The sequence below is a fragment of the Martes martes genome, assembly GCF_963455335.1.
Source record: "Martes martes genome assembly, chromosome: 2".
Taxonomy (NCBI): Eukaryota; Metazoa; Chordata; class Mammalia; order Carnivora; family Mustelidae; genus Martes; species Martes martes.
The window spans coordinates 140,880,585-140,906,848 of record NC_137889.1 but is presented as its reverse complement, the minus strand read 5'-3'; the positions used below and the strand labels follow the sequence as shown (position 1 = coordinate 140,906,848).

Here is a 26,264-nt window from a genome sequence, read left to right as displayed (position 1 = left end):
GGCCTGGCGAGGAGGATGTGGGGTGGTGCTGGGGCTCTGAGCACGGCAGAGCCAGGATCGGCTGCCAGAAAGGCCTGGGGGGACCTGTGAGGACGGTGTGATGAGTGGTTGGGGGCTGGGAGGGAGCACCCGAGCAGCAGCACAGCCAGGTGGCACCCGTGGTTCTCTACTGCTGGAAAATCACAGGCTTCCGCGGACCCATTTTCTTGGACACCCTGCTCCTGTCTGGGCAACATACTTACATCAGGACAGAATGGCGGCTCTAACATATTTGCTTCCAGCCTCTTGAAGTTAATGTCCTTAAACACAGGGTGAGCCTTCACTTCCACTGCTCCTGCCTTGCTGCCCAGCCGTTGTTTGGGATTCTTGGTGAGTAACTGCGCAAGAGGCAGAAATGGAGTCAATTTAGTCTCCTAGGATAGGAGAGAAAACTCGGAAAGTCTCCATAATAATAAGCAAAGAATCAGGGGTAGCAAAGAGTGTCTCTCTCTAAACAAAGTTACTCAAATTTCTCTCTTTTTTTTTAAAGATTTATTTATTTGAGATAGAGAGAGACAGAGTTCGAGCACAAGCAGGGAGAGTAGGAGAAGAAGGCTCCCCACTGAGCAGGGAGCCCAACACAGGACTCAATCCCAGGACCCTGGGATCATGACCTGAGCCGAAGGCAGACACTCAACCCACTGAACCACCCAGGTGCCCCAAAGTTACTCAAATTTCAAAGATTCAACCAAACCTCCTTAATTCAGATTTCACAAATTTAGAACATATGAGGTTTCAAGGAGTGGAAACTAATATAATAGCCTTTGAGCTACCAATAAATAAAGGTCAGCTAGGTAAATCCCTTAAGGCAAAAATTCCAGCCATGTAAAAATGAGGGGGCTCTTTAAAAAGAAATACTAACTGTCAAGAACTTCACAGATACCATTTTATTTTATTTTATTTTTTTAAAGATTTTATTTATTTGAGAGAGAGAGAGAGAGCACAAGGTAAGGAAGGATCAGAGGGAGAAGCAGACTCCCCGCTGAGCAGGGAGCCTGAGGCTGGACTCGATCCTAAGACTCCGGGATCATGACCTAAGCCGAAGGCAGATGCTTAACCAACTGAGCCACCCAGGCGCCCTCACAGATACCATTTTAATGCTAAGTTACGTTTACAATTAGAAGCTATTTTAATCTACTCATCAAGTAGATCTCTAAGGAGCTCAGATGAGACAAAAATTTGGCAAATCAAGTTTTAGAAATTACATATTCTTAAAATGAACAGGCAGTATCACTTTCGAGAGTATTCCTTACTCATACCTTCATAAGTTTCACCAAATAGGCCCTCGTCCACAGTTATCATCAGTCCGAGGGGTCTGGCTGCGCCCAAAGCAACACAGGACAGGTGTGGTCGGGAAGCTGCCTTAGCTCAGCAAGGAGCTTTTAGCACAACACAGCTTTAGCACAACACACAACGGTCTGTGCTGTTGCCTTACCATGCGGAGCCCAACAGCTGTGGGAGGGACCTGCCAAGCCTAAGCATCTGGCCACTCAGAGAGAAGTCTGCCCACCCTGGCCTTGCCTCACGGCCCGCACCCACCGCTCTTCTGTAGAGAAACCAAAGTCGCAGGCACAGGGCTGAGCACATTCTGCGTCTGGCGCATGTGCACCGGCCCACACACGCCTGCAGCCTTTGCTGGGTGGACTCTGGATGCAGCACACACCCTTCCCTTCTCACCTCCTGGTACACATACCATGCCCTCTGTCTAGAAGACCCTTAGCCTGGCTGTGACGCCATCACCTGGGTGAATGCTCAGGGCCAGTCCCTCCTGCAGGACCCAAGCCTCCAGAGGCAGGGCCGTGGGACTCCCACTGGCTGCTGTAGCCCCCACACCTCACCAGGCAAGGGCTCTACAAGATTCGTTCAGTGGGGTCTTCTTGGCATGCTTTGCTCATTAAAAATAGATCTGAGAATTCCGTGTGATACCAAGCACAATCGCAGAGTCTCAGGGGCTCTAGGACTCCATCATCAACCCTGCTGCTGACACACCCCTTTGGAAGGCCTTGGACTTGTGATCAGAACGCCTGGGTTCAAATTGGCCCATTGACACTCCATTATGGGATGTCACAGAAATCACACTCTAAGGGCGCCTGGGTGAGTCGGTTAAGCTACCAACTCTTGATTTCAGCTCAGGTCACGGTCTCAGGGCTGGGGGCTCCGTGTTCAGCGGGGGTCTGCTTCTCCCTCTTCCTCTGCCCCTCCCCACACTCATGCACACCCACACTCTCTCTCTCTCTCTCTAAAATAAATAAAATCTTTTTTAAAAAATCACATTCTTAATTTTCCAACTGGGAGGCTAAGAAAACTCCTTAGAAGTCCACTCTGAGGGTCAGATGAGATAACCTATCAAAGAGCTTTACAAACTACAGACAGGTGTCCACACATCAGGCACCGCTCTGGCCGCTTGTTTGGGTCCATGTAAAGAGCCGGCCAGTCACACCCACTCCCGCATCAGCCCTTCCTGGCGAGCTCGTGAGGAGGAGGCTATCACCATGCACACGCCAGACAAGAAACCAGAGGCTGGACAGGGAAGTCGGGCACGGGGAGCTGAGATGTGGCCCCTGAACTCCGAGGCCCAGCCCTGGTTCTCACTCAGGCACTGCCTGCCTTCCCTAGCACCCTAACCAGAACACAGCAACTCCCCATCCTGAAAACCCTTGAGCCCTTGTTTCTCTCTTGTTAATGGCACCCCTCAAATTCTGCTTTTTCACTATAGTTATTTTTCGTGTTTGTTCATGGCCTGCCATTGAACTGTGAGCTCCTTGGGGGCAGGCTTCACTTCCAACTTCTATCTTCCTGTAGCCCTTATCAGAGTATCTGGCAGGTGGCCAGCATGTGGTCGAATAGTGGCATGGCCCAAATGCTGTTAACCTTGGAGGAGCTGGCTAAGCACTGCCAGCTCCACGCAGAATGAGCAGGCGGGAGGGAAGGCCAGCCTCATCCCCCGGCTTGTGACAGGCCACTAACACTCATCACTCCACATTTGGCACCAACAGGGAAGGGGAAACAAAATCTCTATCTCCAGCCACCGACAACTACCTAAGTTACTGACGTTTTCAGTAATGGGTACAGCAGCTGCAGGTTCCAGCAGGCACCCACTCGGGGACCTACGGCCTGCCTCTCTGTGGCCTCTGTCCCCACCACCCCCTTCACTCTCCCCCTTGACTCTTTATGACCAGCCAGCCCTGCTTTCCTCTCCGTGCGCTCCCAACTCTCCAACTCTGGCGAGAGGGGCCATGGCTCCAACCAGAAGTGCTCACACCTTTGCCTCCAGCCTCCTGACTCTGTCCTGAGCCCCTCTTCCACATCCTCCCATAACCCACCATGATTCTGGCCCCCATTGTTCAACCACTGCTCTGCCTGCCCACAGCCTCCGTCCTCTTCTCCCCGCTGTGACACGCAGCCTCATGGGGCCCTTAACACATCCAGAAAAATGGGAGACATGTGGCGGCCCATCAAGTTGGGGTGTCTATCATGACCATGACCCCTGGCAGCCAGTTAAAGAGAAAGAAACAAAGAAACATGGGCAGAAGGAAAAACCTCACTCTTCCTAAGAAACAAGGTTCTGTTTGATCTTCAGTTTCACAGGAAATGAGTGACCTTGGCACCACTCTTCCCTCTCAGAAGAATCTTTTGAGAAATCAAATAAGGTACTTTTACACTTTGTTTCCATTGGTTGGAAGCCCAATCACGTCATTTCCTGGTGAGGACCAGTGCAGAGACTGTTAGTGGAAACAACCCCATAAGCTAGGGGTTCCACGCCGACCTCCCCAGAGCCCAACCCACCATCTTGCAGAAGGACTTGGCATCCTCTGAAAACTTCTCCGAATACTGCTCAGTGTCCTTCCTCACTCTTCGGTCCACCTCCTCTCGCTTGACTTTCTCTTTGAATTTTCTGAATGGAGAATGTCCCTCAATCATTTCATACATCAGACAGCCAAGTCCCCACCAATCAGGACTAAATGTATAGTGTTCATTATTGATAACTTCAGGAGCTACATAACAAATACAGGGAAATTTAAATTAAATTTTGGTTTTAAATTTTCTTGTAATTAATTCCAAATAACACATTATAAAATTAATGTTTGTTACAACATGAACCCAGGAAATGTGTTAAGGGGCAGAAGACAGACACAGAAGACCCAAGAGTGTGAGATCCTATTTACATGAAGCAGGCAGAAGAGACAGTCCGTGGAGACAGAAAGGGGGCGAGCAGCCACAGGCCCGGGGCTGGAGGGGTGTTCATGGGCCCAGGGTCTCTTTCTGGGGGTGGTGGTCGCACAGCTCCATGCGCATGCTGATATCCACTCACGGATATACTTCAGAGTGGTGAATTTTAGAGCATGTCACTTATAGTCAACAAAGGGGTCACAGGAAACAGTCTGTGCTATCCCCAGGGCACGAAATGAGCAGGCACAGAGCCACACCCACGGGTGCCCCAAGGGCACCGACCCCAGCAACAGGTGGGGCAGGGATGTGACTGCAGTACTCTATAGAGGCCCTCGGTGTCCCTCATGTCAGAGGCCATGCCTGGTCAGGCTGGCACTGCCAGGTGGGGAGCTGACCCCACACCAGGGCCACCCAGTCACAAAGGCTTTGCAAGAACCAGGGAACTATGGGTGCGGAAGGGCCTGGAGAGACCGGTGAGCCCAGGACGGTGGTAGCAGCAGAGCAAGGGCCCCATCCTCTCCTGATTCTGCCCTCACTCAGCTGCATGACCTCTGCCGGCCTCACCCCGGTCTCTGTAAGACAGGATCGCAGACAGGAGGACTCCTCAGGAGTCCCAGCTCTGGCCAGGTACAAACTTCCAACACCTGTGCTCCCTCCAAGATGCTTAGAACTTCTCTGTGCTGTGAGGATGTGGGTACCCCAAGACAAAGCGCAAGTATCCAGAAGCAGCCGTTCACATACCCATGTAGCCGACAGTCCCCACTCTTCCTCGGATGGTCTCCCCTTCTGGGATCTCCGTGGCCAAACCCAGGTCTGAGATCCGGATGTGCCCTGTGTGTGTTCAAGCATATTACAAACCACAGGGGGCATGCTGACACATTTAGGACAATAAACAGTAGAGAAAAAAATCTAAAATTACATCTAACTTCTCCACAATTACTAAAGTACTATGCAGAGGGGTGCCCGGGTGGTTCAGTGGGTTAAAGCCTCTGCCTTTGGCTTGGGTCCTGATCCCAGGGTCCTGGGATCGAGCCCCACATCAGGCTCTCTGCTCAGCAGGGAGTCTGCTCCTCCTCTCTCTCTCTGCCTGCCTCTCTGCCTACTTGTGATCTCTATCTGTCAAATAAATAAATAAAATATTTAAAAAATTAAATAAAATAAAATACTATGCAGAGTGTTCAGGTCCACTAACACAACAGGAAATCAGATTTATAGCTGGTTACTAATCAGGAAGTCCCTTAACCATGACAACCACTTGGTAAGGTAGAAGCTTTGCATTTATTATTTAATTTCCTATAACTACCAGAGCCATAAATAGAACTATAATGAATAGTACATGAACTACACAAGAGAAAATAAGCACTTTCTGTCAGAATACCAGTAAGCTTATACACAGGAACAGCAGATGAATAATAAGGAACTTTTCTCCGAAGAATAAATCATCATAGTAAAATCATAAATAAAATCAAGGAAACTCACTGAAAGACTTCTGTTATGTTTTAATGCCTTTATATGGAAAGATTTAAATGGTTACTAAATTCAGTACGAAAATAACAAATTATAGAAAACTTTCTTTTGAGAGTCTGGAAAGATAAACCAGCCCTGGAGGCAGATGCCCTGCTCACCTTGTTGGCCATGTGTCTCCAGCTCCTGACACCCTACCTACATATAGTAGGTGCTCAGTAAACATTGAAGAAATGAATGAACCAACCAATAAGTATGTGCTCAACACTGAAAATCCACAACATGCCATTCAAGGCACTGATTTTGCTTTAACATAGGCTGCATTATGCCTCAGACAGGAAAATTGACCTTGTCCTTTGCACGGCGGTACTGAGTCACGTTACTCCCAGCCGTGCGCCTGCACTGGGGGAGGCACGAGGGTAGAGCCCTGGGAGCGGAGTCTGGAACCACACGGCCTTGGGTTTGAGTCCCAGCTCTGCCATTGGTCAGTGTGTCTAAGTTTCCTGCTTTTATACAGGAAGATTTCCTCAATAAGTCAGATTTCCCATATGTTATGTTTGAGTACTGGCATGTTGTGAAATTTTAAGTATCCTTTCTTATTTTTTTTTTTAAGTGATTTTTTTCCACTGAGAAATGAAAAGTAAAACTACCAACAAACTGACAAGAGACTCAGTATGAGAATGCAGTCTGTGGCTGGGGTCCTGGGGAAGCAGGGGCACAGGGTGCACACACAGACCACCACAGCTCCACCTCAGGGAGTTTTGCAATGTTTGCGAAGCCCGAGTGAACTTATCCTTCAACCTCACACCCCTCCAGGGACACCTGCAAAAAAAGCAGGAAATGACATGCCTAGAGGGCCAGGTGTGGCCCCACTAAACTGGAAGAACAGAGGGCTGGAACAGCCCGCTACCAGGCAGCGTGGACCTGGCAGTTCAAGCCCGTCCATCCACAGGCAGCTGGAAGAAAAAAGCAAGATCTCCATTCGGTGTTGTAGATTAGTCTATGCTACATATTTTAAAAGCAGAGAAAAATACGGTAATGATGCAAATGTCATTAGGAGAAAAAAGTCACAAATGTGAAATGAAGAGATATAATGAGAATTAGAAATATCAATATGAATCCATGATGAATATTTTCTTTTATTTTTTTATTTTTTTAAAAGATTTTATTTATTTAATGGATAGAGATCACAAGTAGGCAGAGAGGCAGGCAGGGCCGGGGGAGGGGGTGGGGAAGCAGGCTCCCTGCTGAGCAGAGAGCCTGATGCGGGGCTCGATCCCAGGACTGTAAGACCCTGACCTGAGCCGAAGGCAGAGGCTTAACCCACTGAGCCACCCAGGCGCCCCAATATTTTCTTTTAGAAAGACAAGAACGGATGTGTTCTCTCCCAGAAAAGGCCGGGGAAGAATGATGAGCAGGGCAGCAACGGCACCTGGCTCCACCCCGGGGCTCCCCACACACCAGGCCCCTTGGAGACACGGCCGACTCCAGGTCTCCGTCATTGCACGTACAAGGTCATCCTGGAATATCTTCAATAAGAAACAATAGCAGAAAACAAGGAAATCATAAGAGGCTACTGGACATCCATTGGCCAAGGAAGGGACAAAAATCATTGTAAAGAATAATTACTCCAATGGATTAAACCCTATTAAATCGTTAAAATCCATACATTTATTAATGATACCAAAACAGAATAAAACAAAAACCTCCTTGATCATCTTGGAGAATGAAAGCGAACTAACACAATCTCCTGGAAAGCAGAAATAAAAGGAAGCACTCACATATTTCACCTGTTTTTCTTGAACCAACAGGTAAACAAAGAAAGCTCTTTTTTACAGATGGGTCTCAACAATTACGTGCACCAGGGAGGGCAGAATTCAAATGCCCCAGTGAAATGCTGTATCTTGATACTGATCCTTCATCCATTAAGTGAAAAGCTGGTGGGAAATGGATAATGGAGAGATCAGGCTGAGCAAGGAGTGAAACCAGTCATCACTCTGAACACCGTAAAAGGAGAGACGCTCAGTCCTCACATGCCTCCTGATGTCACACAACAGGAAGGACACACCAAGTATGCTCACCAGAAATCAAACCTGGGCCGATTCCAGCCTCCAGACTGAACCACCTGCTTACCGGAAGAATAGGGGAGGCAGGGAACATGTTAAATCCAGCCAAATCCACAAGCTGGGAACTTCTCTAGGGCAGATGTCTATGTTCTAGCCTGCCAGGGCTGCCATTACCAAAGCGCCAGAGCTGAGGGCTGAAAGGACAGATGTTTATTTGCCCACAGCCCCGGACACTAGAAGGGTGGGCCTCTCTGCCCGGCGTGTAGACCACTGTTCTTGCCCCGTGTATTCACAGCCTCTTCCCTCTGTACCTGCCTGCATCCCATCTCCTCCTCTTAGGAGAACACCAGGCATATGCAATTAGGACTCTCCTTAGTGACCTCATTCAGCTGTAATCACATCTTTAAAGACCTCCATTCCAAAAACGGCTGCTCCTTGAACACCACGGGTTTGCACTACATGGGTGCACTTACACACTCATTTTTTTCAGTACAGAACAGCACTGTGAATGCATTTGCTTTGTTCTTCCTTGTGATTCTCTAACATATTTTGTCTAGCTTACGTTATTGTAAGAATACTGTATATAATATACATAACATACAGAATATGTGTCAATCGACTGTTTAATGTCATCAGTAAGGCTTCTGGTCAACTGTAGGCTACAATAGTTAAGTTTTGAGGAAGTTGAAAAGTTGTATGTGGGGGCACCTGGGTGACTCAGTTAAGCATCCATTTCTTGATTTCAGTTCAGGTCATGATCTCAGGGTTGTGAGATCAAGCCCGGTGTCCGGATCTGCCCTCAGTGCAGTCTGCTTAAGACTCTCTCTCTCTCTCCATCTACACCTCCCCCCTCTCCAGCTTCCTCCCCCCACCCTCTCTCTCTCTCTCTTAAAAAAAGGAAAAGTTATGCAGATTTTTGACTGCATGGGGAGCTGGTCCCCTTAATCCCCACATGGTTCAAAGGTCAGCTATACAGTCACATTCTGAGGTACTGGGGGTTAGGGCTTCATGACATGAATTCTAGAAACACACACTGTGACCCATAACACTGGTTTCACAAACAAATGACACAAAGAAGCAGGGAGGATGAACCTATGAAAATTAAAACTCAACAAGATACCAACCAAATGGAATATGAACTTCATGCTACATTTAACACACAACTATAAAAACACTTACAAAATAATTAAGGAAGATTTAAAGCTGATGGGAGGGGCAGAGGGAGATGGAGAGAGAATCTTAAGCAGGGTCCACACTCAGCACAGAGCCCGATGCAGGGCTCAATCTCAGAACCCTGAGATCATGACCTAAGCCAAAATCAAGAGTCGGACGCTTAACCAACTGAGCCACACAGGTGCCCAAAGAATTGTTAAATACTTTTGGATGTGATAAAAGTATTGGGTTTGTTTTAAAAATAGTATCCTTATCTTTGATATATATTTTATAGATAGAAGAATATAATATATAGGATTTCCTTTAAAATCATTGTCAATAATAAAATGCTACTAGTCTTTACATAAAGATTCACTGCTCATCCTGCTTTTTAGGAATATACCTATTTCATAAAACTGAAGTCTCTTGTATAGAAAATATAGGCATGATAGTTTTCTTTTTTATCTCAACTACCAGTTAAATTTCACAAACCTAGTCCCACTTAATTTATGTTTTCAAAAAAAAAGGGCTGGGGTGCCTGGGTGGCTCAGTGGGTTAAAGCCTCTGCTTTTGGCTCAGGTCATGGTCATGGTTCCAGGGTCCTGGGATCGAGCTCGGCGGGGAGCCTGCTTCCCTCTCTCTCTGCCTGCCTCTGACTGCCTCTCTGCCTACTTGTGATCTCTGTCTGTCAGCTCGATCCCAGGACACTGAGGTCATGACCTGAGCTGAAGGCAGACACTTAACCAACTGAGCCACCCAGGCGCCCCAACCAGCCTTTTTTAATTTAAATTTTATTTTAACTCCGGTATAGTTAACATAGTGTTGTATTAATTTCGAGTGTACAATATGGTGATTCAACACTTCCATATATTACTCAGGGCTCATCAGGGTAAGTGTCCTCTTCATTCCCCTCTTGTTTCACCCATTCCCCCACCACCTCCCTCTGGTGACCTTCAGTTATCTCTAGAGTTAAGAGTCTGTCTTTTGGTTTTTCTCTTTTTTTTTCTTGGTTCATTTGTTTTGTTTCCTAAATTCCATGTATGAGTGAAATCATACGGTTTATTTGTTTTTCCTTGACTAACTTATTTCATTTAGCATTATACTCTCTAGATCCATCCACGTTGTTGCAAATGGCAAGATTTCATTCTTTTTATGGCTGAATAATATTCCATCAAATATATATGTATCACCTCTTCTTTATCCATTCATCAGTCAATGGACCCTTAGGCTGCCTCCATAGTCTGGCTATTGTAAATAATGCTGCAATAAACATAGGGGTGTATGTATTCCTTTGAACTCGTGCTCTCATATTCTTTGGGTAAGTACCCAGTAGTGTGATTATTGGATCATATAGTATTCCTATTTTTAATTTTTTGAGGAACCTCCATACTGTCTTCCACAGTGGCCACACCTGTTTACATTTCCACCATCAGTGCATGAGGGTTCCTTTTTCTCCGCATTCTCACCAACACTTGTTCTTTATTGTGTTTTTTATCTTAGCCATCTGACTGGTATGAGGTGGTATCTCACTGTGGTTTGGATTTGCATTTCCCTGATGATGAGGGATGTTGAGCATCTTTTCATGTTTCTGTTGGCTGTCTGGATGTCTTCTTTGGAGAAATGTCTGTTCATGGCTTCTGCCTATTTCTAATTGGACTGTCTCTTAGGTATTGAGTTTTAGAAGTTCTTTATATATGTTGGATACTAACCCTTTATTGGATGTGTCATTTGCAAATATCTCCTCCTATTCAGTTGTCTTTTTGTGTTTTTTTGTTGTTGTTGTTGTTGTTGTTGTCTTTTTGTCTTTTTGTTTTGTTGATCGTTTCCTTTGCTATGCAGAAGATTTTATTTTGATGTAATTCCAAAACTTAATTTTTGTTTTTGTTTCCCTTGCCTTGGGAGGCATATCTAAAAAAAAAACAAAAAATACATTGTTATGGCCAATGTCAGAGAAGTTACTGCCTGTGTTCTCTTCTAGGACTTTTATGGTTTCAGGTCTCATATTTAGGTCCTTAATCCATTTTGAGTTTATTTTTGTGTGTGGTGTAAGAAAGTGGTTCAGTTTTCCCAACACCATTTATGGAAGAGACCATTGCATATTCTTTTTCTCATTGCATGTTCTTGCCTCCTTTGTTGAAGATTAATTGTTGAAGATTAATTAAATAAACCCATAAGTATATGTTTATTTCTGGGTTTTCTATTCTATTCTATTGATTTGTGTGTCTTTTTTCTGTGCCAGTACCATGCTGTTTTGATCACTACAGATTTATAACGTATCTTGAAATCTGGAATTGTGATACCTCCAGCTTTGTTTTTCTTTTTCAAGATGCTTTGGCTATTTGGGTCTTTGTGGTTTCATACAAATTTTAAGATTACTTGTTCTAGTTCTGTGAAAAATGCCGTTGATATTTTGATAGGGAATGCATTAAATCTGTAGATTGCTTGGAGCTAGTTTAGACATTTTAACAATATCTGTTCTTCTAATCCATGAGCATGTAATATCTTTCCATCTGTTTGTATCATCTTCAATTTCTTTCCTCAATGTTTTAAAATGTTCAGAGTACAGACTTTTTACCTCCCTGGTTGAGCTTATTCCTAGGTATTTTATTATTTGGGGCATAATTACAAACAGAATTATTTTCTTAGTTTTTCTTTCTGCTGCTTCATTATTGGTGTATAGAAATGCAACAGATTTCTATACACTGATTTTGTATACTGCAACCTTACTGAATTCATTTATCAGATCTAGCAGTTTTTTCGGCAGAGTCCTTAAGGTTTTCTATATATAGCATCATGTCATCTGCAAATACAGAAAGTTTTACTTCCTCCTTACCAATTTAGATGCCTTTTATTCCTTTTTCTTATCTGACTGCTGTGGCTAGGACTTCCAGTACTATGATGAATAAAAGTGGTGAGAGTAATCCCTGTCTTGTTCCTGGCCTTAGGGGAAAAGCTTTCAATTTTCCCCCACTGAGGATGATATTAGCTGTGGTTTTTCATATATGGCCTTTATTATGTTGAGGTATGTTCCTTCTCAATCTACTTTGTTGAGGGCTTTTATCATGAGTGGATGTTGTGCTTTGTCAAATGCTTCTTCTACATCTATTGAAATGATCATGTGAATTTATCCTTTTTCTTATTGATGTGATATGTTACGTTGATTGATTTGCGAATACTGGACCACTCTTGCATCCCAGGAATAAATCACACTTGATTGTTGTGAATGATTTTTTTAATGTATTCTTGGATTCGGTTTGCTAGTATTTTGTTGAGGATTTTTGTATCTATGTTCATCAGAGATATTGGCCTGTAGTTCTCTTGATAATCATCTTTTTTAAACCTAATTTCACCACAAATGTCAGGTTATGCTTTACAGACAAAAACAGAAACCACGACAAGCTGTCAAGATGGGAAAGGAGAGAGTTGCTCCTATGTTCTATGGTTTCTGGTGGAAATTAGTTCTTGGGAATTTTAAGTGCAGGATACTAAAAAACCTACAATCAATTGTATTTGTAAGTCACAAAATATAGCTAGGATTACACTTTTAAAATTAAAAGAATAGGAAAACAAAAAGAAAAGATTGAAAATCTCCTGAAATCAAAAAAGTAAAACAAAGTTCTGTCATTCCTTTCCATTCTTAACAAGAATGTGACCAGGTCCACAGTATCTAAAGAATAAGTAACAGTAAGCATCAAAGAAATGACACTTGGCACCTGCTTTGGGACAAGGTGGCCAAGATCATGGTGGCCCATACTACTACTGACCACAGGTGCACATAAGTTATACTTTAAGGGCATCCGTGAGCCACGGCAGTTCCTGGATCCACTTCACTGAGACCCTGTGTGGAGAACCAACCAGAGGGGAGCTACAAGGGACACGAGTGTTTTCCCAGAAGCATTTACAAACCCTGGTCAAACCAGAGGCTATTCACTAGGCATGGGAGACAGACAAAGCCACTCTCCGGTTGCTCCCACCTGGGACTCTTGCGGAGGCTGGGAGTACCTGGGAGCTGAGCCGACACTTCTGGGCTCCCAGAGAGTGTGCAGGGACACAGACACAGCAGGGCTCTGGTGCTTCCAGCACTGCAGAGACATGGTGATCCAGGGCCCTCAAAAACAGAGCCAGCCTCATCTTCAAAATGTCAGAAGAGAGAAACTAGCAATCTATGTAAAGAATAACTCATTATGCCCACTTTGGATTTATTTCAGAAATTATAAGTTAGTTTACTATTTGAAAATTAACCATACTAACAGAAAAAAGAACATATAATTATTTTGATAGAAAAAAGCACTGACAAAATTCAACAACCATTTGTTACTTTTTTTCTTTTTAAAAAGGTTTTATTTATTTATTTGACAGACAGAGATCACAAGCAGGCAGAGAGGCGGGGGTGGGGGGGTGGGGTGGGGAAGCAGGCTCCCTGCTGAGCAAAGAGCCCGATGCGGGACTCGATCCCAGGACCCTGGGATCATGACCTGAGCCAAAGGCAGAGGCTTTAACCCACTGAACCACCCAGGCACCCCTCACTTGTTATTTTTTTAAAAAGGAAAATTCTTAGGAACTCCTGGGTGAAAATACACTTCTAAGGGAAAAATCAAGATGTGGACCAACAGCAAGCAATATGAGAGAGAAAAATGTTCTTACTGTGAATTTATTTTATTTTTTTTTAAAGATTTTATTTATTTATTTGACAGACAGAGATCACAACTAGGCAGAGAAGCAGGCAGAGAGAGAGAGGGGGAAGCAGGCTCCCTGCCTAGCAGAGAGCCCGATGTGGGGCTCGATCCCAGAACCCTGGGATCATGACCTGAGCCGAAAGCAGAGGTTTTAACCCACTGAGCCACCCAGGCGCCCCGTGAATTTATTTTAATATGCTTTAAAATTCAATTATTAACTGAAAATTATGACCAACTTTGCTTCTTGCCTAAATACAGGGGAATGGCAATGTTATCTCTGTTGTATTTTCAAAAGAACACGTACCAAAGAGCTTCCCTTTTCGTTGTTTCTGTTCTGCAACAATGGGCTAAGCCCACATTAACTTTCTGTAACCAAGTCCCTCTTTTTTTTTTTTTTAAGATTATTTATTTATTTATTTGACACACAGAGAGAGATCACAAGTAGGCAGAGAGACAGTAAGAGAGGGGAAAGCAGGCTTCCCGTTGAGCAGAGAGCCCGATCGGAACTCGATCCCAGGACCCTGAGATCATGACCTGAGCCGAAAGCAGAGGCTTAACCCCACTGAGCCACCCAGGCGCCCAACCAAGCCCCTCTTAACAAAGTCTTACGCTTTAGATATGAAAAGCTCACTTACTTACCGCGGTCATCGAGGAGGATATTCTCAGGCTTTAAGTCTCTACAAAGGAAGAGACAACAACAAAAAGCTCAATTATTCAGACGGCAACACTGATTCATCAGATTCAGAAGGCAACACTGATTCATTCACCCAGCAGAAATAACCACAGATGTCTCTACTATGAGCAGCGCCTAGAACGGGGGATAACAAAACCGTCCTTTGTGGGTCAAGTCATGAGTCCTTTATGCCATCCCTGGGAAGGACAAGGATGCCACAGCGGTTTCATCCCAGCCAACAGCGCGCGCGTAGCAACTGTGTGCTCCGCCCAGGTCCACGGATCTGAGACAGTTCAGTGATAAAAGTTACAGCCCCATAGTAAGGAATTAGTCCTTAATGAATTTGATTCGATTTATTTTATCATTCATACACTTTTTAAAATGTCAACAACTGAAAATTTCTCATGCCAGGAAGAACTCAGCTTTGGGGGGTCAGATGGGCACAGATTCAAATCCTTGTTCTGCCGCTCTTCCGCCGTGTGACCTGAACCATTCTAGGCGTCAGTGTCCTCCCCTGGGGCGTGAGGCAGGGCTGGGGGAGCTCAGCCTTGCAGCAGGAAGCCTGTGATCAACTGCCGTGACTGTTCGAAGTTTATTGTGAAGGAGGGATACCACAGACTTCAAATAAATACAGGTCGATAGGGGCGTCTGGGTGGCTCAGATGGTTAAGCAGCTGCCTTTGGCTTTAGGTCATGATCTCAGGGTCTGGGATCCAGCCCTGCATTGGGCTGCCTGCCCAGCAGGGAGTCTATTTCTCTCTCCCCCTGTGCTGCTTCCCCTGCTTGTGCTCTCGATGTCAAATAAATAAAATAAAATAAAAAATACAGATCACTAAAGACTATAATATCTTAAATGTAATATTCCAAACTGCTTATTTGTTTCTTCCCTTTGAAAGAAAAAAATTTACTTTTCAGAGGATTTATATTTAACTGTGGTTTCAAATGCAGCCCTATCACAACACCCCATCTCCCCTGAGCATTGTCCCTCCCTCTGTGGCCAGATTACTAGAACCTCCACACAAGAGCAAGAGAAGATGGAAGGTGGATGGACTCAGGAGAGCTGTGTAAAGAGCCAGAGGCAGGAGCTACCTGAAGTGAGCCCTTCCAGAGGCCACAGCTAGTATAAAATCTGCTCAGGCCCAAACCCACATCCCCAGGAAAAGATGAGAAGCAAGCCTGGCAGCTGAGGGACATGTGAACACAGCCTGAGTGGCAGCAGAGAAACCCTCCTGTAGGGACAGCCATGCCACCGCCATCATGGTCCCCTTGGGGGAGAGGAGCCACAGCGGAGGGGCAGGTGGTTTCTGTGTTTGCACCTTCCAGTCACGCACATGTGCTCCTGCACCATCTGGGTGGGATGGCAAGCACTTTTGCTTTTCCCTTTATTCTTTTCTGTATTAAAAAAAAAATCCTTATAAATGTTATTAAGAACAAAGTAGCCTTCCTTAACCTGGAACCGCCATAGCCTCCTCGCTTATGTAGGCTGATGCTCAACATCAACATAGCAGCTGCCCCCCAAATTACTTAAACGTCTCCCGGGACGTCCTGCACCTCCCTGCTCCAAGTGTGGGCCAGCCGTCCACTAAGCTATCCCCACGCACTGTGCGTCAGCGGGCTCTGAAAGGAAGTGTGTTGTAACAGCCGCAGCAGGAATGATGTCAGAGATGCACCCAACACCTGCCCTGCACACCACCACTGTGCCCATGCATACCACAGGCACCGTCTCCTATCAGGGCCGCGAAATCTCTGGGAAGCAGCTGAAGACAGAGTGCTGGTCTTGAGGACCAGCCAAGTTCGGTGGGTCACATGGAAGCTAAACCACAAGCTGGAACACAGTGCTTGCCCCACCGCAAATGCTGGACATTGGGTATGTTCGTGTGTATAATGTGGCCACCACATTAGGCCAATGTATTGTTATTTCTCACACCTTCCTTCAAAAATGGTTTCTCCGGGCTTTTAATCAACTTCACAGCTCTCTTCGCACATCTCCAAGCTTGGGCATGGGCCTTGTGTGGAGGACACTGGACAATGCCTCGTCGCTGGTCAGCCACTCAGCCTCCAGGACGTGGCTTCCTCAACTGTCCAGGGAATGGCTTTCCTAGTGATCTTGTCAGTTCCTCTTGGATTGCTAAGTGATGATCTAATCATGGTCTTATGCCAGGAACACAAACGAAGGCCAGCATACTCAGGAGGGTCCAACCAATGCTAAGATGAAAAGAAGTGAGATTGTCTTCTTACATCGTACAACCTTCCGCCCCACAGCCTGCTGACTTGGGTACAACTTGTGTATCATTTGTTGTGCTCTCGAGCCATTTATAGCTGATCTTATACCTTCATGCTCTGGGGCACCAGAAACTCATTTTGCTGGTTGCATGCCCATCCTCTTCTTGTTTAAAGAAAAAAAAAAAAAAACACTTGCCTTTGGATCCCATTTCCCAGCCTGTTACTGAGGCATGAATGACCATGAGAAGCCAATTTCTGGAGCCCGAGGCTTGAACCTCTGCCTGGTCCACGGTTTATCTGCATGACTCTCCTCCCTTGTCCCAGCACACACCTGCATCCCAGTACCTTGCCTTCTCCTGGTGACCCTCTGTCTCTCACTATCCCCTCCCTCCCCTCTGGATCCTGCCAGTTACCCAGCCTCTCCTGGGAAGTGAGGCTGTGCGCGCACAGCCTGCTGGGCACACTTCGGGAGTCAAGTGAAGAGAATGGCCAGGGCCAGCCTGGCCACAGGTGAGGGTTCCCTAAACCCCAGCATAGCCAGAACTTCAGTGCAGCCTCAATAGACCATGGTCTTGGGAAAGAGCTCCAACCCGATCAGAAGGCATCGGGAGCAATGTTCTTGATCAGGAAGGGGCAGAGTAAGGGAACCAAAGCAAAAAGAACTTTGGCTCACTCCCTAGTGTTCCCTTAAACATTCCTCAAGATAGTATGACTCACTAACCTTGGGGCAAGAATCTAAGGTCTGTTCTCATTACCTGTCATCCCACCATGCTCCCCACCTCAGAAAAGCTGACCTGCCTGTGAGTCTCCAGGGAATGGGTCTCCTAGTTACTGTTGTTTTTAGAGACAGGTACTGTGAGGCAGAAATTTCCAATCTGGAAGAATGTGGGTCATAGACAGATGAACATTTCTTTTAAACACTAAGACCTGCCTTTAAATTAACTTCCATGTTTCAAAAATGATGGAAACAAGAGATTATCCTTTGAGCACTTACTGTAAATGGTAAGCATACTTCCATTTCTGTGTTCGTTTGCATACCCCTTCTAGCCTCTAGGTTTTAAGTGTCCTGAGAACAAGGATTTCAAGATCCAATTTGTTCCCCACCATGTGCGTGTTGCATGCAACTAAGAAGTGTGTATACATCTGGGATCCAATATTTATTTCTGGAATGACCAAACAATCCTTCCTGCTACTGAAAAATCTAATGTGATAGCAATAATCTGTACAGTCTAATGGCTGGTATGGGCCAATTCACTACTGAAAAAGTATAGGTACAAAATGTTTCTTTCCCACCGCTATTCTGCACTGCCTTCTCCTTACGGTGGATGATATCATCTACTTTTCATTCCACAACTCATTCACTAGAAAAAGAGATCCAATGCACAGCTAAACACCCATTTCCCTTAATAATTTCCAACTACAGCCTTCCAGACAGGTAGAAATGTCATCCTGTTGAATTAAGGAAGAGCTCTTGAGAAATGTAATGAAACAATAAAACTGCCAAGTCAAGATTCAGGTTCCCCTTCCTGTTATGGAAAAGAGTGAGGGGCCCAAGCACAGAACACAAGACCTGGATCAGTATCCATCACTCATGAGGAAGGTGACCAGAGATGATCTCTCTTATCTGTAAATAGATATGATTCCTCAAAAGACTGTCAGGTCGCTGCGATGAAAATGTGTGCCAGAGTGCTCTGTATCTTGTGACTATATCCAGCAGCATTTTTTGTTATTTATATGATAGTGAGGGGTTTTATTCAAATACGGAGCTACATGAAAACAAAGTAAAAGGGCACAAACCACAAGTTTAATTTGTTCATCATCATAAAATAAATCTCTAGGGGCCGGCTGGGTGGCTCAGCCCTTAAGCGGCTGCCTTCTGCTCAGGTCATGATCCTGGGGTCCTGGGATCAAGCCCAGCATCAGGCTCCCTGCTCGGTGGGAAGCCTACTTCTCCCTCTCCCACTCCCCCTGCTTGTGTTCCCTCCCTTGCTGTCTCTTTCTTTGTCAAATAAATAAATAAAATGTTTTTTAAAAATAAAATAAAACTCTAAAAATCATCCTGATTGAACAAGGACTTTTAGTGTTGTGAAAATTAATAAAAGGGAACTTCATTTAGAACGGAGTCTGGAGGCGGGTGGGGGAACTCCCGCCCTACGCTCCGGGTCAACCCGGGACCCAACAGGAAGACATGCACCTTACACCTGCTATTATCTTAGCTACCACTTTACTATTCCAGCAGGATGAAGGAAGGTTTCCTCCTCCCCCAGCAACAGCCCAGCCAATGAGAGACCGCCACAGCTCAGTCAATGAATGACTGCCACACAGCCAGCCAATGAGACACTGCCACAGCCCAGCCAATGAGAGATCATCACAGCTCAGTCAGTGAGAGACTGCCATAGCCCAGCCAATGAGAGGCCACCACACTTCCAGCTCTCAATTTACCCCAATGGACTTTCTGTTTATAACAGTCCACCCCACCCCCCTTCCTCTATAAAAGAGCCCCCTCCCCCCCCCCGCTTTGTTCTGCAGACTCTCCTGTGGTTTTGCTAAATTTGATTTTTCCAGAATGCACTTCTCTGCTATTCCTGAATAAACCTATTTTTGATGGGGAAATGAGGGCAGTTTTACTTTAAAGTTAACAGTTTTGAGCATTTGACAACTGCTCTCCCAGCTCGTGTGGGCATCAGCTCAGGGTAGATTCAGGACCTCTACTGTCTCCAGGAACACACTGCAGAAAACCGGGGTCATAATACATTACTCCAAACACATCCTCCCCTGAAGCAAGAGATTGCATCCTTCCTCCCTTAAGTAAGCAAGAGGCAAGGAGCTTCTGTTGTAAATAATTTTCTATCTTAAGAGAAGAAAGCTCTTCCCAGAAGATGGCCTAACCCTTTGGAAGCATCCATACCAGCTCCCTGCATAATGCCCCTCCTTCATAACAAAGAGTTGTTTCTTGATCCTGTTGGCTCACTCCTGACCCACATGAGTATACTGTAGAGTGTCTAGATCCACTGGGAGCTTCTGAAAGATGCCATGATTGTCAAGGACAATGTCAGCTAACTCCCAGCCAGAACAGTGAGGGAGCATGGAGCGCCACTTTCCGGACAAGTGCATTATCTTTCAGCATTTAAAAAAAAAACACAGTAGCCTGGATTCCACAATCACTGTAGTGTTAGCCCTGGCAGTTTTCCTTTTTTTGTAAAGCCAGTGTTTGACTCCAGCTCTGGTGCCTGAGGTATCCACTTCAAAGAGGTCTCTCTCAATAAACACATTGCTGGCTGCCTGGCTAGAAAAACCAGACCACCCCCATCCCAGGCTCCTCTGTTTTAGAGATCTTGGTTTATTTAAATAACTGACCATTTGGGTGGCTTGGTTTTTTTCTCGTCTAGTGTTTTAAGTTCCCATTCTTATCTTTTAAAATCACCGATAAAGAGTGAGACTATGAGACTCTAGGCCCCCACGTTCGCCCCCAATAACTGCAAAAGCCTAGGCCCACATGCTCATGTGTTTCCTCTCCCCCACCCCTGCACATCCAGACCTCTCTGTGTGGTCCCAGGTACTGCACAGAATTGCCAGAACTTAGAAGAAATAGCCTTTTTCTCTTACAAAGTTTCTTGATGGCTACTGCTGCATCTTGTAGTTATATAATAAGGATCACAAGGGCTGGTCCAGCCATAAGACTGGTTGTTGATGGGCTGAAACCAGCATAGAACACTGGATTTATTGGTAAGAGTACACAGTAAAGCTGTCACTGCAGAGCAATGTCTTGAGAAGATTCTGGATCACAAATCAAGACAAAGCAAAACTGATGCAATGATTAAGGTAGGTATCAAAATTCAACTCTCAATCTGAGAACCAGCTTTGTAACCCAAAGAATCTACATAAAAGAAAAACATAAAACAAAATCAAACCCAAGTGAGTGAAAAATAACTGAAGACCTTATTATCCACTAAATATCTGAACTTGGTATCAGCTAAAAATTACAACCTCTACGTTCTAAAATATAAAAGAATTACAATATTAAGCCTGACCCTCTAGTCTGCAAACTTGAGATTTTGACTCTGACAGTGACATGGAGGACACCTGATGGGAGGGAAGGGACAGATCTGACCTCAGTGACATCATTCTCAAACAGTCTTTTCTCTGTATTCATTGTATATAAATGTACACAGCATTCATCAGGCTGGTTTTTAACTATTGCTTTTTCTAGTCTGCTTCAGAAGACTCAGGAGGGTGCACTGATTCAAGCTTTTGTATGTCTATCCAAAATTTCCCTTTCATGAAGTACCAAGAAAAGCAGCAGGATTCTAGCTGGGAAAGAAAAAATAAGCAAACATGAGTCTATTTTCTTTATTCACAGGTGACATGATTCTACATATAGAAAATTTTAAGGAATTCACAACAAAACTTCTAAAGCTAATAAAAGAGTTGAGAGAGGATGCAAGATCAATATGCAGAAATCAGATGTATTTCTACACACTAGCACGAAATAGTCCAAAAACAAAATTAAGAAAACAACTATAGGGGCACCTGGGTGGCTCAGTTGGTTAAGCATCTGACTCTTGATTTTGGCTCAGGTCATGATCTCAGGGTCATGGGATCGAGCCCCACATCAGGCTCCACACACTAAGTGTAAAGCCTGCTTAAGATTCTCTTTCTCCTCCTCCCTCTGTCCCTACCTGCTCATGCTCTCTTTCTAAAAAAATAAAAATAAACAAAATAAATAAAAAGGAAACAACAGTATTTGAAATGGCATCAAAAACAATAAATTCAAAATGAAACTTAACAGCAAAAAAAAAGTAAGTATAAGATATATATACTGAAAAGTACAAAATACTCCTGAGAGAAATTTAAGCATATCTAAGTAACTGGAAAGACATCCTGTGTTCATAGGTCAGAAGATTTAGTATTGTTCAGATATCAGTTATCCCCAAATTGAACTACGGATTCAATGCAATCCTTTAGCAGCAACTGTTGTCCCAGAAAATGACAAGCTCATCTTAACATTCATATGGAAATGCAAAGGACCCAGAACAGGCAAATCAATCTCAAAAAAGAACAAAGTTAGAAGCCTCATGCTTCCCAATTTCGAAACTCACCACAAAGCTACAGTAATCAAGACAATACAGTATTGCCAGCAGGACAGACATACAGAGCAGTGGAATAGAATTGGGAGTCCAGAAATAAACCTGCCCTCTTAACAGTCAATCAGTTTTAGACAAAAGTGCCAAGGAATTTCAATGGGGAAATGACAGTATTTTCAATAAATGGTGCTGGGATGGAGACTCTTCACCCACCTACACTGTACTAAAAACTGAACATGGGTCCTAAACTTAAAGATAAGACTTAAGGGGCGCCTGGGTGGCTCAGTGGGTTAAGCCTCTGCCTTCAGCCCAGGTCATGATCCCAGGGTCCTGGGATAGAGCCCCACATTGGGCTCTCTGCTTGGCGGGGAGTCTGCTTCCCCCTCTCTCTGCCTGCCTCTCTGCCTACTTATGATCTCCATCTGTCAAATAAATAAATAAAATCTTTAAAGAAAAAAAAAATCTTTAAAGAAAAAAAAAAAGATAAGACTTAAAACCATAAAATCCTTAGAAGAAAACACAGGACAAAATCCTCATGTTGCTGGTTATATAATGATTTCTTAGAGAAACACCAAAAGCATAATCAACAACAACAAAACTCTGATCAATTGAACCTCACTAAAATTAAGAACTTTTGTGATTCAAAAGACACATTAAGAACATGGAAAGACAAGCCACAGACTGGAAGAAAGCACTTGCAAATTTTACATCCGGTAAAGGACATGTGTCCAGAATATATAAAAATGTTTGCCATTTAATCCTGATAAGACAAAATAATCCAAACTGAAAGTGGATACAGTATTGGAATAGACATTTAACCATCAATATGTAAAGATGGCCAATGAGCATATGAAAAGATGTTCTATATCATCAGTCATCAGGGAAATGCAAATCAAAACTACCAAGAAACAAAACAAAACAAAACAACACAAAACCCACCATGAGCCGTCACTTCATGGCCACTGCGGTGGGCTAGCATTAAATGGGGAGATACTAACAAGTGCTGGAGACGACGTGAGGGGTTGGATCCCCAGAAGGAATGTAAAATGGTGCAGCCTCTTTGGCAGAGAGCTTGAAACGGTCTTAAAAAGGTAAACATGAATTTTCCATGCTCTTGAGAAATTCCACTTGTCGGTATCTACCCAAGAGAACGGAAAACATACATCCAAACGAAACTTCATACACAAATGTTCACAGCAGCGTTCTCCATAACAGGCAAAAAGTGGAACCACTCTGAAATACCCATCGACTGGCAAAAGGGCAATGGGATTATTCCAACATAAAAAAGAATCAGGTACTGATAAATGCTAACACATGCATGAACCTGAGAAACATTATGGTAGTGGACAAAAGCCAGAACCAAAAGGCCACATGCTGATCCTACTTGTATGGGATGTGCAGAAAGGTCAATGTACAGAGACAGAGAAATGATGCCCCTCCTCCCCAGTGTGAGCTCTTCAAAGATGAACGTGCCCAAGAAAACATGGCCATGGTTAGGAGGGAGCCTGGAGGCTGACCCTTCTGGAACATGACAGGTGAGGGCACTGAGAAACAGACAACACAGGCATCTCCGGCCCCTCACTCATTTATTATTGGTTTTAGGTGTTTTTGTATTCTTTCTGTAATTGCTAGAAAATGCAATGAAATTGAAAACTTTATTTCCCCTTAAAATTGTGAAAGGATTCCCCCACACCATTTAATGAACACGCTCACCACCTCACATTTTTTGGTGTGAGAACCTTAAAGTCTCAGTCCCTTAGCAAATTTCAATTCTTCGGTATAGTGTTACCAACTCTATTTTCATATTTTACATTATATCCACAGCTACTCATCTTATAGCTGAAAGTTTGTGCCATTTTTCCAACCTCTTCCTATCCCCCACCCCCCAGCCCTTAGTGATTTTTCTGTTTCCACGAGTTTGACTTTTTTTTTTTTTTTTAAAGACTCTACATACCAGTTGGGGTGCCTGGGTGGCTCAGTGGATTAAGCCTCTGCCTTCAGCTCAGGTCATGATCTCAGGGTCCTGGGATTGAGCCCTGCATCGGGCTCTCTGCTTGACGGGGAGCCTGCTTCCCCCTCTCTCTCTGCCTGCCTCTCTGCCTACCTGTGATCTCTCTCTCTCTGTCAAATAAATAAACAAAATCTTAAAAAAAAAAAAAAAGACTCTACATACCAGTGAAACCATGCAGTATTTGTCTGTATCTGGCTTATGTTATGTAGCATGAGGCTCTCCAGGTCCATTGGGTTGTCACCCATAACAGGACCTCCTTCATTCTCATGGCCAAATAATAACTCCATTGAGGATGCATGTACCACATTTTCTTCACCCATCCACCCACCGATGGACATGTAGGTTGTTTCCAGATGCTGGCTATTCTGAATAATGCTGCAGTGAACAAGGAAATGCAGACCTCTCTTTGACATACTGTGGATATATCCTTTAGAATACACCTACAAGGGACGCCTGGGTGGCTCAGTTGGTTGGGCGGCTGCCTTCGGCTCAGGTCATGATCCCAGCGTCCTGGGATCGAGTCCCACATCGGGCTCCTTGCTCAGCGGGGAGCCTGCTTCTCCCTCTGCCTCTGCCTGCCTCTCTGTCTGCCTGTGCTCACTCTCTCTGACAAATAAATAAATAAAATCTTTAAAAAAAAAAAAAAAGAATACACCTACAAGTGGGGTTGCTAGGTAATATGGCATTTTTATTTTTAATTTGGGGGGGAACCTCCTTACTGTTTTCCATAGTGGCAAAAGTGAAACCATTTTAAAAAGCTAAGTCTTTAAAATTTTCGTAGCCTTGTGCCATATTCCCCTGCATACAGACTATACATTATTAGGTAAAATAATTCTTGTAATTTAAAAGACACTTCACTACCCAAATGGCAAGCAGAATATGCCATCCCCAGAGCGGCTGAAGAACAGGGAAAAGGTTGTTCTCCACAGCCAGCCACTGCTAGGCCAGACTTCCCTGATGCTACGGGCCAGTCTTGGGAAAAGCTTTTACGTGAAAAGAAAGTGTAGCTGGCCCTTGAACAACATGGGTTTGGACAGCTTAAGTCCCCCTACATGTGGGTTTTCTTACAGTCCCAGTGCTGTGATGCACTTCCTTGATTTTCTAACATTTCCTTCTCACTAGCTTGCTTTATGGTAAGAGCATAGGGCAGAGTCCATAGAACACACAGAATAATGTGATCAGCTGCGTGTCATGAGTGAGCTTTCCAGGCAACAGCAGACTATGAGTAGCAAAGTTTTGGGGGAGTCAAAAGTTATATATGGATTTTCAACTGGGTTGATGCTCCAATCTCCACCTGTTCAAGGATCAACCACACTGCCCATAGACTCAAGTGCTATTTAATAAGGAATTAGTCATTCCTGCATTTGAATATAAATGGTGTTAGGGCACCCATGGGGTCTGTCCCTAACTAAAAGCATTTCAGTTGATCTGATTTTACAGAAACTATGTTCCTGGGTTAATTTTTTAAAAGATTTTTATTTATTTACTTATTTTACACATGGGGGGCGGTCAAGCAGGGGCAGTAGGAGAAGGAGAAGCAGGCTTTCTGATGAGCAGGGAGCCCACTGTAGGGCTCAAACCCAGGACCCTGAGATCATGACCTGAGCCGAAGGCAGACGCCTAACAACTGAGCCTCCCAGGGGCCTCCTTCCTCGGTTAATTTTTAAAGGACATTTAAAACCCCAAAGGCAAGAGTCCCCTTCCAACTTCCGCATAATGAACAAGCAAAATGTCATGAAAAGATGCTGGAAGGGAAAGTACCCAGCTGGACTGGAAATGCATGCCCACACCCATGTCTTTATGTATTGTTTTGTTTGAATCAAACAGCTGACTTCTTAGATATATGGTTGCACACTGAAAACTATGATCTTTCAAGGCTCTCTCTATATGCACACTTGATTTCTTTCCCTTGCTTTTTCTCACCGAACAATTTACACAAAGCCATGTTACAAGTAGACGTATCTAAAGGTATGACACAAACTACTATACCCCAAAACCACACACCAGGGCCACTCACACGGTTGGACGCCACCTCCCTGCTGTTCACCCACCCTCCTGGAAGGGCTGTGCCCACACTACCCTGAGCCCAGCACTCCTTCTGTGGTTCGTTGTGATGTTGTTTCAGGCATTTTATCTGAACAAACAGCAGAGGATAACAGACAAAAAAGAAGATGAAATGCTCCAGGAAAATCATATCTGGAAAAAAAAGGGGGGGGCTCTAGGATGCTACGACATTTTAGCAACTATTTTAACACGTTCTCCAAATAAATAACAGATGCAAAGGGCACAGCCTAGGGCCTGGTGGGCAACAGAAAGCCAACAAGTTTGCTTCTTCCTTCCTCCTGTCTTTTTTTTTTTTTTTAATTTATTTATTTGACAGACAGAGATCACAAGTAGGCAGAGAGAGAGGACAGGAAGCAGGCTCCCCACCGAGCAGAGAGACCAATGCAGGGCTTGATCCCAGGACGCTGGGATCATGACCTGAGCTGAAGGCAGAGGCTTTAACCCACTGAGCCACCCTGGCGCCCCATCCTCCTGTCTTTATGACCACTCTGGTTTACGTGGACTCCTCTGCTCACTTTCTCCAGTAGGCACACACGGCGCACATCTCCCCCAAAAGAATGATCCCTTTACCCTCTGCTCCGATCTTAGCCATCTAGCCAAGCTGCCAGGTGAGTGCCAGGTCCTCCCAAAAGCCTTCCCTGAT

General features: G+C 44.6%; 1 protein-coding gene across 5 annotated transcripts in view; it reads right to left on the bottom strand.

The window, feature by feature from the left end:
• Positions 1-26,264, bottom strand: part of GRK4 (G protein-coupled receptor kinase 4) — a gene marked incomplete at its 5' end in the record, with an annotated part of 87,534 nt that overhangs the window by 3,555 nt on the left and 57,715 nt on the right. For all 5 annotated transcript variants that reach the window (XM_080797069.1, XM_080797070.1, XM_080797068.1 and 2 more), the window contains 4 exons: positions 243-377; positions 3,826-4,034; positions 4,951-5,040; positions 14,207-14,244. In XM_080797069.1, the coding sequence (XP_080653195.1) occupies positions 243-377; positions 3,826-4,034; positions 4,951-5,040; positions 14,207-14,244 (472 nt within the window). The remainder of the gene's footprint in view (positions 1-242; positions 378-3,825; positions 4,035-4,950; positions 5,041-14,206; positions 14,245-26,264) is intronic.